Source organism: Megascapheus bottae, chromosome 3, assembly GCF_031878675.1.
Source record: "Megascapheus bottae isolate mThoBot1 chromosome 3, mThoBot2.hap1, whole genome shotgun sequence".
Lineage (NCBI taxonomy): Eukaryota > Metazoa > Chordata > Mammalia > Rodentia > Geomyidae > Megascapheus > Megascapheus bottae.
This window is the reverse complement of record NC_143511.1, coordinates 47,337,321-47,351,131: the sequence shown is the minus strand read 5'-3', so window position 1 is coordinate 47,351,131 and position 13,811 is coordinate 47,337,321. Positions and strand designations below refer to the sequence as shown.

At 43.4% G+C, this 13,811-nt stretch overlaps 1 protein-coding gene across 1 annotated transcript; it reads left to right on the top strand.

The window, feature by feature from the left end:
• The first annotated feature begins 715 nt into the window (after window positions 1–715).
• On the top strand, window positions 716–3,015 carry LOC150065437 (uncharacterized). Its single transcript, XM_090329361.1, has 3 exons — window positions 716–845; window positions 977–1,374; window positions 1,922–3,015. The coding sequence occupies exons 1-3, from the start codon at window positions 716–718 to the stop codon at window positions 2,111–2,113; spliced, it is 720 nt and encodes a 239-aa protein (XP_090185487.1). The 3' UTR covers window positions 2,114–3,015.
• The last annotated feature ends 10,796 nt before the right edge of the window (window positions 3,016–13,811 follow it).

Below are 13,811 nucleotides of genomic sequence, written 5' to 3'. Positions count from 1 at the left end.
CCACCCCTCCCCTACGCAGCTTACAACACTGAATTAGACCTTCTATTTTAGGGGCCTTTCTGAGTGCCAAGAGCTCCCCAATTTCTACAGCCTGCAGGGACCAGAGAAAGCCACTGGATGATTTGGAGAGGGCGTGGCCAGCACGAATCCTCAGGCCCAGCAGAGCCCAATCTTCACACCTGAGTCAGCAGGCCCCCTTGATCTGTGCTCTGCACACCTTACAACGCGCACACAGGAACCAGTGGTTCACTGATGGTGTGAGAGGCTCACTGCGGCCCAGGAAGACTTGGGGTGAGCATTTTCAGAAAGCCAGAGAGGGGCGTCAGGGAAGGGGTATCAGGAAAGGATGGGGGGTCATGGGAAGGTGGTAACCAATACAGCTTTCTCACTCTTAACTCTGTCCAGCTGGAAGTAAGGGTCCCAGGCGGGTTTGTGCAAAGAGGAACCCGGCCAGCCTGAAGTTTGCCATCGGGGGCCTGCCTGCCTTAGCTTCAAGTCGCGCAGCTGCCACCTGTCCCTGTTCCAGAGCCATCACAGCCCAGGAGAGGGATCTCCGCAGACTCCAGCTCGCCCCAGGCAGGCGCACGCTACTATAATTGGGCCAGGGGAACGCTGACACTCAGGCCGCCCTACCTGTCCGGCGACATAGAGTAGGCAACAGGTACCCCCGAGGAGACTGGCCAAGAATCCCGGGCATCGTGCCAGCCGCCGTGCCATGGTCCCCATGGGCGATCCGTCGGGTTTTTCCTTGGAAGTTATAGCGGCCGAAGTGCGGGGACCGAGGGCTCCGCGGCGGCTGCGGAGCAGCGCCGGGGTCCGCGCGCCCTGCGCTCCCGGCAGCCGCGGTGCGGCCGCCTAGCCCCGCAGCTTTGAATGGGAGCGCGTGCGCCGGGGGTGGGAGCGTGATTTGTGAATGTGCCGCTGGTCTTGGCTCGGGTTTGTGTGCGCTCCCCCACCTCCCCGGCACCCCCTCCAGCTCCTGCTCCTCCCCTCCAGGGTCGGCCCAGCGGAGGCGGGGAGCGCCGGCACCCGGCCGCGGCGCGTGCGTCGGGAAGATCGGAGCGGGGCGGCGCGGCTGTGTTTATTCCAGGGAGGATCGCGCGCGCTGCCCACGTCGCTCGAGTTTCCTGCGCCACCCTGGCAGTCCTCGGAAAAGGCCTAGTCTCCTGGAATGCTGGCGCTTTCCCAGGAACGAATTCCCGGGGCTCTTGGCTGCGGGTGTTTCCGGGAGCGCCGGGCTCCGGGGACCATCGCTGCCTTGGGAGCTTCGCCGGGGCCGGGGACCTGGATGGAGAGATTCGTGCCCCCCACCCCTCGCCCCCGGGGGACAGGACTGAGCGTTGTGACGTTGGTCGGTGGGGACCTGTCCCGCATGTGAGTCTGGAAAGGTGCACCCCTCCACTCGCCACGGGCACCCTGGGCGGGCGGGCGGGGTCCCGGCGGAGGGGGCAGCGCGGCGGGCAGCCGGGAGGCGGAGGACTCGGCCCGCCGGGATGGACGGCGGCCTAGGACGCTAGGGCGCCCCCTTCTCCGGTTTCCATTCGCGCGGCACTGCCGTTCCACGGGTGGCTCGCGGCCTTTTGGGTGAAGGGACATGAACCTCCCACGCAGCTGTCGCCCTTTGTCATGGGGACCCAAGCTCCACGGCTGCCTGAAAACCTGGCTCTCCCGAGCCCAGCTTCAGAAACTCCTTTCGGAGAAAGCTAATCCGCAACCTGCAGGCAGCCGTCTCCCCGGAGGTCCCGGGCTCCAGCCCGGCTGGAGGGGAGCGGCGAGGGGCGGCGCAGGCCCACGCTTCGCCGCACTCTTCCTTAGATCAGGGACTCGCTTCGGTCCGGTTCCCACGCGCGCTCTTGGGGAGGAGCCCGGCACCCACGGAAGCCGCCGCCATCCACCCTAACAACCGTCTCCTACCCCGCAGCTGCCGCGCGCACCAGGCACCAGCTTTGGAGCCCAGGGTCCCCAGAGACCCCGCGGGGTCGCGAAGCCAGGACAGAAGTGCCTAGAGGAAATGAACGTTGACGCCCCGGGTCCTCCCCCTGTGCAGAAGAGTGGCTGTGTAGTCAGGTGTGATCCAGAAGGCCGACCATCAAGATTAACCTCCACACTCTAAGGCGCCCTTACCCAGCTCCCAGAGTGTGGAGGAAAAAAAAGAATGGTTCCACTTTTATTTATTTTTCTTTGAGCTAAGTATCCCAGAAAGTTAGAGCTCAGATGTCAAAACTTTTTGTAAACGATGCATTAAAAAAATAAAGGGGGGGGGTGGGAGGATGTAAGCTCGGATTTCAAATGTAATTATTTTTTAAAAATGAAAGAAAACGAAAAGACAAAGCAGTATGTTTTTAAATGCACAACAACCTTAAAACACCAAGACAGGACAAAGGATGAACCAATGCAAAAGCAATACATACCAGACAATACGTTGGAAATGAACTTTACAACTTTGGGAGAGAGGGGTGGGTTGGGGAAGTGAAAGGAAAGGAGCAAAGGGGTAACAATGTTCGACTAGAAATGCACTCATTACCTTACCTATCTAACTATAACGACTTCGGACATCACTTCTACAATAAAACAAAACTTTAAAAAAAGTACTCCCAAAAAGTCCAGACTAGAGACAGAAAACTGTAGACGCCTTACTCTGGTGACAGAGCCACAGGACTCAGTCAGTCTGTGCTAGTAGTGAGGGGGTCTCGTTGTTTGCAAGTGGGGTATCCATAACACCAGACTGGACGAAAGCAAGGCTGGTATGCCAAGCCGCAGTGCTAGGTGATACTAATTGAATGAAATCTTCAAACAACCCACCTGGATTGACAGACCAACAAAACTGATAGTTATAGTACTGCCAGGGCAGACAAAGACCTAGACAGAAAGAGGGCCATAGAATAACTTCAATATTGAGAGGAAGATGTAGTCCATCCTGCAAGCCTCACATAATTTGTACATCTAGTCCAAGAGCCCTTCTTTACTTTGATTTAATTTTGTTTGTGTCTGGGTTTGAACTTAGGATCTTATACTTTTGCTCATGGCTGGCACTCTACCAATTGGGCCACACCTACAGCCCAGATTTTGGCTGGTTAATTGGAGATTGATAACCAGAGAGATGCTGGTATTAACTGCCCTTGATAGAGGTAGCCAGTATCAGCAATGTACTCTGTCTAGTGAAAAGTGGGAGTCAAGAAAGCTTGAATGAATAGCCGGGGAGTGGTGGTTCATGCCTGTAATCCTAGATACTCAGGAGGCTGAGATCTGACCATCAAGGTTCAAAGCCAGTCTAGGCACAAAAGGACCTGAGACTCTTATCTCCAATTAACCTCTAAAAAACGGGAAGTGGGGTTTGGCTCAAAGTAAGGTGGTAGCCTTGAGCTGAAAAGCTCAGGGACAATGCCCAGGTGAAGTTCAAGCCCATGCCCCCAACCCCCCCAAAAAAACTTGAGTGGAAAAAGAAAGCATTGTTTGTGCTCATATAAAAAGAGTGAACCAATGTAGCAATGATATTCACAAAACAATATTTTGGAAATGAACTTTACAACTTGGGAGGGGGTGTGAGGAGGGAAAGTGGGAGAAAAACATGGAAAAGGATAACGATGTCCACGAAGTAATGTACTCACTACCTTACAAATGTAACTGTCACCCCTCTATACATCACCCTGACAATAAAATACAATTAGGCCGGGAGTTTGGCCTAGTGGTAGAGTGCTTGCGTAGCATGCACGAAGACCTGGGTTCGATTCCTCGGTACCACATATACATAGACAAACCCAGAAATGGTGCTGTGGCTCAAGTGGTAGAGCTCTAGCATTGAGAATGCCCAAGGACAGTGCTCAGGCCCTGAGCTCAAGGCCTAGGACTGGCAAAAAAACAAAAACAAAACAACAAAAACAGAAGAAGAGATGATCTCTGTAAAAGCATCCCCAGGTTTCCAATTCCAAGGCCTGTTTCAGACATCAGACTCACCCCACAGGTTGGCTTCGAACACAATCCTCATACCTACCTCTGCTGCATGACTATATTACATCCAGTCTTCAGTCCAGTCTTCAGTAAGAAGACTGGATGTATACGCCCTTCCCAGCTTGTTTGTTGAGAAGGAGTCTTCTGGGATAGCCTGATCCTATTGTTCTGTGACCTCCTGAGTAACTGAGATTAAGGGCATGTGTTGTCATATTCAACATACAGTCCTTGAATAGATAGAAAAAGATACCAATAAAACATGCCAACAGCCTCCTAATAAATCTAACAGTGTTCTATATAGAAGCAGTTGTGCTCCTTACGATTCCCTCAGTGTCCCAGGAAAGAGAAAACAAGAAATGGTAGAAATTATTCTACTTTATTCTATTTTTATTTATTTAATCTTTAAGTAGTTCAATTAATTCCAGAAAGTCCACTGAAACAGATCACTTTTTAGTAAAATACTTAGGAGCAGAAGGAGGGAGGAAGACCCATGTTCCCAGAGCTAAGATTAATCTAAATTATCTCTAATGAAAGTTCTGTGTACATTATCAAATGTTCAGCAATAAAGGAATCGTCTAGTAACTGGCTCATGGCCTGCTTTACTCCCCTCTTGGTCTTTAGCTAGAAATCCCTTCTTGTCAGCCTTTATTTGCCTCAGTAGACAAGCAAAATACAGAGTAGAGCTGTTCAGTCGAGTGAAATGTTCATTTTTGACAAGTTAAATGTCACACACTTTATTCAAAGAAAATATACGTACCTGAAATAGATAGTTAAAAGTCTCCTCCCTTGAGTGAAGCCATTTCAACAATATAACCGGTCCTCCAAGACATGTGGCTTCAACTATTACAAAGTGTTAAATTATGTGCATAATAAAAAAATGATAGGAAACATAAAATGGTATATTTATATCCCACAGAAATGACTCAGACCCATATTTCAAAAAAGTAAACACTGGAAACCAGTGATTCTACTTTCTGCCCCAATGTAACCTGTGTTCTAATTCTGCATTCTATATGGACATGCAGTTTTCCTTAGTCATAGCTACTGGATTTTTCTTTCATTTTAAGAATAAAAATTAGCTGATCCTAGACAAAGGGGGTTTTGTGAATTAACACAGTATCAAAATATTTAAAATAACTCTGCTTTCTTCTAAGGAAAAAAAATAGGGTGTCTCCAGGGAGTTATAACCTCTTAGTGGACTTATCTTGAGCACCGAGACAGAGTTACTAGCAGTGATTGAGCTCACAGCAATCCCTGGAATCCATAGATGATAGTGAGTTAGTAATGCACATACCTAATCTCTGCATGTTGGCTTGTAAGAGCCTCCAGTATAAAATGTGACAGCATTTGTTTTTCTTACCACATAAAAGATGACATCACAAACTGTTAAGAGGTTAAGCCATATATTATGGCTTTATTTCAGAGTTGCTGTTTGTGCCATAGGACTATAGAAGAGGGACTGAATTTCATACACTTAGCATTCCTGAGTCTAATAACATATATAACCTTTTTCTGGGTGAGGCCCATTGGGTGTGGTTTCATCACACAGAAAATCTTATATAATAATAACCTCTTGCAAAGTTTTCTCATTCCTTCTCCATGGGTTAAAGGATTTGTGCAACCAGTATAGCAAAGGACCACATAAGCCCTCTGAGAGCCTGGGATCCTATTGCTGTCTTTCTGGTATCTGCCATATCTACCACATGGTGAGTGCTCCATAAACGTTTTCTGGGATGCACTGAACACTTCTGATGAAAGCCACAGTGATGAACTCTGTGAGACACAAGCTCTATTAATACTCAGCATGGCCGTGAGCATGGCCCAGTGATAGAGTGTTTGCCTAGCATCCAAGAAGCCCCAGGTTCCATTCCTCAGTACCACAAACACAGCAAAAAGACAAAAGTGGTGCTATGGTTCAAGGTGTAGAGCAGTAGCTTTGAGAAAACTCATTTACAGTGCCCAGGCCTTAAGTTCAAGCCCCAGAACTGGCAAAAAAAAGTAATAGCTTGCTAGAGCCAGTGTAAATAGGAATATTTCCATGATAAAAATCCCGACTTACTTACAGTACAAAGATAGTAGGTTCTAAGACACAAAGAAAGCGGCAGTGGTCTGGTAGTTCTCAGCTTCACATATGGGGTTTTATTCTTATGTTCCCCAATGCCATTTTGAAATCCAAATCCTGTTGCATTTTGAGCTATGGTGCTGCTCTCTGTCCCCATGCACCTTTGCAAAGGTGGCACTGTCTGTCCAAGTGAGCACTTGAACTTCCCTGACTGTTTCAAAGCCCACAGAACAGCTCCCACACCGTGATTCCACGTCTTATAAAATCACTGTAGTGCTCGTGCCTGCTCCTCAATCCTAACTACTCAACAAGCTGAAATCTCAAAAGTGAGCTTCAAAGACAGCCTCAAGAAGATATATACCAGAGACTTTTATCTCTGATTAACCAAAAATCAAAACCAAAACAGACAGATGTGAAGCTTTAGCTTGAGTGGTAAAACAACCTTGAATGAAAAAGTCAACAAGAGTTCAAGGCCCCAAGTTCAAGGCCCCAATTTCAAGCCCCAAAATCAACACACACACACACACACACACACACACACACACACACACACACACACACACACTGACAGAATCACTATAGCCACACTGCAGTGAATTACTGTCATCTATTTTCTAAGCAACATTCTACCTTTCAGAGCTGTATGATAACATATAGCTCCTACTTCCCTGTATTGTTACCTTTGGTTATTTATTTGAAATCAGGAAAACAAACCAAACAAAACAGGACTGTTTGGAACTAAATTATCAAACTCATTTTCCTCCAGGGATGGATAGAAAGCCATGGTATATATTTTACTGCCATTTGCTTATTCTGAGAAAAAATAATCACTTTCTATATGTAGACAGTTTTGCTACAAAGATGAGACCTTCAACACTGACTCTTGAAGAATGTGCTGGAAAATCATACAATGAAAATAAACATAAGAAAGCCAATACTTTCATTTGCTGCTCATGCACAAAACAATTCCTCACAGAATTAGAACAAATTTGCATTATGAAATGGAACATAGCTTGAAAACAATTATTACTATTTTCGCTCATCTAATGATCAATAGATATTTGTTTACTTTCATTGGGATTTGAACTCACAGCCTTGGCTTTTGTTTTCCCCCCACGAAGCTAACCAGCAGTTTTAATTGGTTATAGGATCCCTCAAGATTTGTCTGGTTCTGACCCTCGAATCTCAGCTTTCTGCATAGCTGAGATTACAGACATGAGCCACAGTCACTCTGCTGATTGATGAATCTTTGCCTATGCCACTGTTCCATGTATCTTTACATGGTGTCCCTCTTGTTACATGGAACAAGTTCAGATGATCCTGTGTCTATTGAGAGAAATATAAACATAAAATGGGAAACATGGCTTACAGTCGTTTTCCAACTGGATCTATGAAGGCACCAAAAGAAACAAAAGCATGGCAAAGAATTCTGCCAAATCAAGGAAGATACTATTGATCATTGTTTAGCCTTATAAGCCAGTGAACTAAAATAGGGTGCTTTGCAAATTGTAAAGCATTAATAAGAATACTTTATTCATTATTCATTGATACACTGATATATGCCAGAAGAATTCAAGGAAAGTTAGAAGGAGATGTCTAAAAGTATATATCCAGATGTTTAATCAAGGTAGGTAAGTCTATGAATATTCTCTAGAACACTGTGAGGATTATCAGGTTATTTCGGGTTCTTTGCTTTTCTGATATTGTTTGAATGTTAATTGGGGCATGCATGAATTGATTTCATAATTGAATAAAGCAATAAAGATATTTCCGTTTTGAAAAGGAATTGGATGAGAAAGTAAAACAAGGATATGGCCTTAAATTTGAATCAGGGATGAATTTAATAGAAATGTATGTTGCATAACATACTATAGCCAAGATTTGGTTCTTAACTTTCAGTGTCATGAAACGTAATAATTTTCCATGCCTGTTCTAGAGAGAAAAATCAGATGATTTGCAAGTGCAAAGGCTTGACAGCATACAGAAGAATCTAGTGGCTGTCTATATATTTTTTCTCACATATATTTTATCTCATATGTACTTAAGTTTATTAACATATAATTATTATTAATAAAATGGTATAGGAAATTAATTGATAAAGGAAACTATAATTGGCATACAGTGTATACTTGTAGCAAAATTCCTTAAACAGGTATTCTTTCATGTTCAGATTTCACATGTAAATTTAAATGGAAGACATAAAGGGAATAAAGTCAAAATTGAAGTTAGGAGAGACTATGTATATAAATAAGAGATTTAAATTGTTGTCTGAAACAAAAAACAGATTAGAGAAGGAATCTGAGACTTTTATCACTAATTAACCTCCAGAACACAGGAAGTGTTGTTATGACTCAAAATGGTAGAGCCCTAGGCCCTGCCTGAGCAAAAGAGCTCAGGGACAGTTCCCAGGCCCTGAGTTTAAGCCCCATAGCAAGGGGAAGGGTTGGCGGGAGGGGGGAACTGCTAAATGTCAGGAGATAAAGATGAGATGTCATTTTTAGTTACATAGGAAGTATGTGAATCAGAGAGTCTCACAAAGATGTGAAAGTCTGGATGCACATTTTTAAACGTGTTTATGCTGCCAGAAGATAGAAAAAAATGCATTCTTGATAAGTTTTTACATTATGACACTAATAGAAAAATAAATTTGAAATGTAAGAACATAGGATGAGCATAATGTTCATTCATTTAACTTTAGTAACAAATGTTATTTGTGCCTAATTGCATCCTCTTTCAAAAGGATTTTTGAGAAGGAATTTGTGAGCACACAGAGCAGACAGCCTGCTGCAATCCGTGTGTTTCCAACACGGTTACATAGAACACCCAAATGTTTTTATTTAGCTACCTGTTGGTAGCTAGATACCTAGCAAATCATTTTGGCTATGCAAACAAGGCTCTGGTGGGACCACATTCAGAAGTGTTTTTTTTTTTCAGTGTTCACAATCTTATTAGAGTTTGGAAAGCTCCTTACCAACAATCATCTTGAGTAAATGTTAGTAAATGTTGAGAAAATGAGGTATAGGGCTTACAGGAATACTTTATAAAGGAAAAAGTTGTGAATTATTTCAGGAATTTTCTCATTCATGCAACATTTGCACTTTCCTAAATATTTCCACATATATCTTATTTTAACAAGAGTCAGTTTTCCCATTGACCTCAGTCCTTCGGACCTCAAACAAAATGAATACCCAAACTGAGCAAAATGCCCCAAGAAAAAGTTATTAATTATAACCCACACCATATTACTATTGTTGATATTAAAAGCTTTTTAGCCCTTATTTACCTTGCCAATTTGGCAACTATGTATTTACATTTCTGTAAATGATTTCACATAATCACAGTGCCCTTCAAACTTCATTTCATGTAGAATTTATTTTCGTGTGTGTGTGTGTGTGTGTGTGTGTGTGTGTGTGTGTGTGTGTTGGAACTAGGGTTTGAACTCAGGACTTTATGCTCTACTACTTCCATGTCTTCTTTTTTCTGCTTTGGTTAATCTTGAAATGGGATCTCATCCTAATCAATCCCCTGCCCCCAGGCTTCCCTAGATCTATAGTTACTAATATAAAACCTATAGGGAGACTGTGATCTAGGACTACATACCATCATGCCCAATTACTCACTAGCTGCAGTCTCATACATTTTTCCCCCTCACCTGGCCTGGAACCTCGGTCTTCCTGATGATGTTTGCCTTCCAAATGGGTAAGATTATAGGTATGTGCCACCAGCACCTAGCAAGGTGGCATTCCCTCTGATTTTTATCATGAATAAATTCACAGGTCCATTTATTTTTTATATTCCTTTTCTACTGAGGAAATTCTAAATTAAGTCACATTTCAATAAACAGATATTTTTTTCTCTTGTGAGCTTTAGTCCCTTCCAACTGTTAACATCCGCAGATGAATTTTAACTTGATCTCAGCTATGAACTTTATCTTCCATTTGATTGTCACTGGCATATAGTTCTCTTCTTTGCTGCGATGAAGAGTCCTTTTGTGACAGGTTGACTTGGCTGATGTGAAGATCCTGAACTATTAGAAAACTTTTTTAAAAAAATTCTATTATCTCCCAAATAAGAATAATTGAAACTTCATAGTAGAAAGGCTGCAGGTTCATTTCAGGTGTGAATCAATTCCTAATTCTTGTTGAGATGTGTTGGTGGTCCTTAGACCATCTGCATCAGAATAACCTCGCCTGCTTGTGAAAAGCACACATTTCCAAGTACTATCTAATGCTTAAAAATCCCAATCTGTGGTTTTTAGCATCTGAGCACCTCCCTTCCATGTTGTCATATTTTTAAAACAAAAGGCATAAATAACTTGGATTGAAGTGGATGATGTGATCCATTTAGATGGTAGAATCTTCTCCACATCCCATGATACTTCAGTCTAACAAGACTTCTCAAAGGAGAAAACAGCAGGATTTGCCACTCTCTGGGTTGATCTAAATGAAACAAGGGTTTAGATCTTCAAGGATGTCATTTGCAGTCCCCTAGGCTATCAGAAAGGAATCTGAGATGGGCTTTCCAGGAAGAAGTTGAGGAACCTGAAGTTTTATTTCTTTCCAAGATCAGGGGAGCTGTCCAGAGAAAATCCTTCACTTTAGGGGATTACATTCCAGTTTCTAGATGTTTGTAAAACATCAGAGCTGACTAGAAAGATGGAGAGTTAGCACATGAAGAGGATCTGAACCATGAAGGATTCAGCTAGTGGATCTGGGCCCAAGGCCTTGCTTGAAAGGAGAATGTTTTATTACTTGGCAAGATTCCCAAGACATGTCACTTCTGATTGCTTGCATTTTCTAATCCTTTCATACATCAATTTTGTAGGGCCTCACATTCCTTTCCCTCATTCAAGGACTAACAGCAAACTTTACAGGTATCAGGGAAGTTCTCTCTTTATATCCCAGAATCCATTAAGGATCCATTAAAAAAATTCCACTGACTTCTAAGTTAGGACTGTTAAAAACTATCTCTGAGCCAGATGTGGTGGCTCATGCCTGTAATCCTAACTACTCAGGAGTCTGAGATCTGAAGAATAAGGTTCAAAGCCAGCCTGGACACTAAAGACCCGGAGACTCTTATCTCCAATTAACCACTAGAAAGCCAGAAGTTGTGCTGTGGCTTCAGGGGTAGGGCAGCTAGCCTTCAGCTGCAGAACTCGGGGACAGCACCCAGAGCCAGAGTTCAAGCCCCACAACCAACCAAAACAAAACAACAACAACAACAACAAAAAACAACGAAAAACTATCCGTGATGGCAATATAATTCCTATCAAGACAATACTTTTTCCACTTTTGAAATGCCTGGTAAATATTGATAGATAGCTCCAATAAGATGGGCAGGTGAATAGGTAAGTTATGTATAAGACAGTAGGAAAACAGGAGAGATTGTGGCAAAGCAGAGAATCAATGTCCAGTCTGAAGGGACCTTTCTAACTTGTACAAGCCAAACAAAATAGTGGGTTTTTAATACTGCTGACATGTGTCTCTGATAAAGCTTTCTCAAACTTCCCTCTAAATACCTACAACAATTTAGATGGAAAAGCAGACTCAAGAAAAATGATGAAATCAGTACTCTCAGTCAAACTTTTGCCAGAATTTGAAGAGAAGTTATTCCAACTACAAGACTGCTGCAATTGGATGGAAACACAGCCCTGCTAAGCCTACTCAGGAGTCCCAAAGAGAACGAACCACTTCCTGTTTTCCACTGGCATTCCCTAGAGAGACCACCCAGGACATTCCAACTACAAAAACTGAAGATCTGCCCTGGTTTCAACTGGTTTCCTTTTTCTGGGAGGGGAACTGGTGCTGCTCGGCTCCCCTTAAGTGTGTTCCAAATTTGGTTCCAAGCATGTTACCAAAGGACTCGAATTCTCAGGAAGCATTGAGTAGAAAGAGACATTTGTGTAAAGCTCTACCATAGCAAGAAGAGCTCCCATAGAAACATACCTCCAAGCACAGTAAGTCACACTTGGTCCAGAAGCGTGCAGCAGTGACAGAATCAGATCCCATCACACTCCCGGTGTCTGTTAAGTGGTTGACAGCAATACGCTGCTTCCACCTGTCCAACACTCCCATCTATGAGTACACGCTAACTAATGAAACCATTTCTTCTTCTAGGACAGCTATTCCCAATATGTGCTGTGGTGAATGGCATTTTTGAAATCTCTTTGTCTTTGCTATTATAACTTTCCATTTTTTCCATTTTCCCCTATTTTATAGGCAGCCCCCACTACTCTTTCCAGTGCACCATTTCACTTGTCACATGTGTTTTACTTTACCAAAGTTTGATCTCCCGAAAGGGCGAAAGAAGAGCATCGCATGATTTTGAGTGATAGTAGATTAATGCAGAGCATGGTATGCATAGGCATATCCGATATAATCAACAAGCGGGTTAAGGGGGGTGAGGAAGACTTAGTAGAAAACTAGGGTGGCCAACTTTATTAAGATTCAGCATTTTAGGGAAACAACAATAAAGGGTTTGAAACCCAAACAGTCCCTAAAAGGAACGAGTGGAGGAACCGCTGGAGCCCTGTGTGATATGGCTGTCGTTTGTGAAGATGATCAAAATTGCCTGTGAACATGACCAACTCTGCAATTCTGAAATCTAAAATGGAACACTTTTACAAAATGAAGTAAATTCCAGCGGTGCACTGGTGGCTCCAGTTTGTCATCCTACCTACTTGGGAGTGGAAGTTCAGGAGAATCCTGGTTCAAGACCACCCTAGACATACATACACAATTTTTCTCAGCCAGGGCTGGACAGGTCACCCTAGCCTGTCATCTCAGCTTCAAGGGAGGCTGGAATTGGGAGGATCATGATTCTAGGTAGGCCTGGGCCTCCACTGTGTCTCATACACGAAGGCAACCCAAGCCCGGAGCATCTATTCTATGCCACTTGGCTAAAAACATTGTCTTTTAAGGGTGAGATTCAATAGATTGTTGCAGGGAAGGTATCGATTTTCATTCTGTTGTGATCAATCTCTTCAGTAACCTACAGCCTAAAGAAGAGGCACAGGGCATGCCTTATTCCAAATAGCAAGGTAGCATGAAGACTTACTCTTATTCATCCATAGAAGTATGGGAGTAGGAAGGTAATGGGGGAGAACTGTTGGTGATTTGCTGGGATGCTGGTGAATATTGCAGCCTGTTGGTTTCTAGAAGTCTGCATTTACTTCATCTCCCTAAGAGTAAATGCTATTGCATGATCTGAAGGAAATGTAGGACATATTTAGACTCTTTTCTTTTACCACATTGTTTCCTAAAGCACTGATTGTTTGGATATAGTTTATTTTTGGTCAACATTTAGCTTTTCATCATAAAAATATTATCCTGTCTCCATGTCTACATGAAATCTTGGGCTCTTTTTTAAGCCTTGGATACAGAATTGATGCTTACTAACAGTAAGTAATGCTCTCATGTTCATTCAGAGAGAGCTCTACTTTTATGAGAAACAACATGTTTTCTACCCAGGTGTACTGTACTAGCTACTTTTGCAGAGATGTAACTAAAATACCTGAGAGAACAACTTAAAGGAGAAGATGTCTTTCAGCTCACACTTTTCTAATCTTAGTCTTTGCCTCCATTAATTCTGGACCTGTGGTGATACAGAACACCATTCCTCAGAATGGAGGGTGTGGAGGAGAAAGCTGTTTTCTTTATGTCAGACAGAAAGCAGACAAGACAAAACGCAAAGGCACTAGAGACCAGGCATAACTGTCAAAGTCAAACCCTGGGACTTACTTCTTCCTGCTGGCATCCACCTCCTTAGGATTCTATAACTTTCCCATAAAGCACCATGTGAA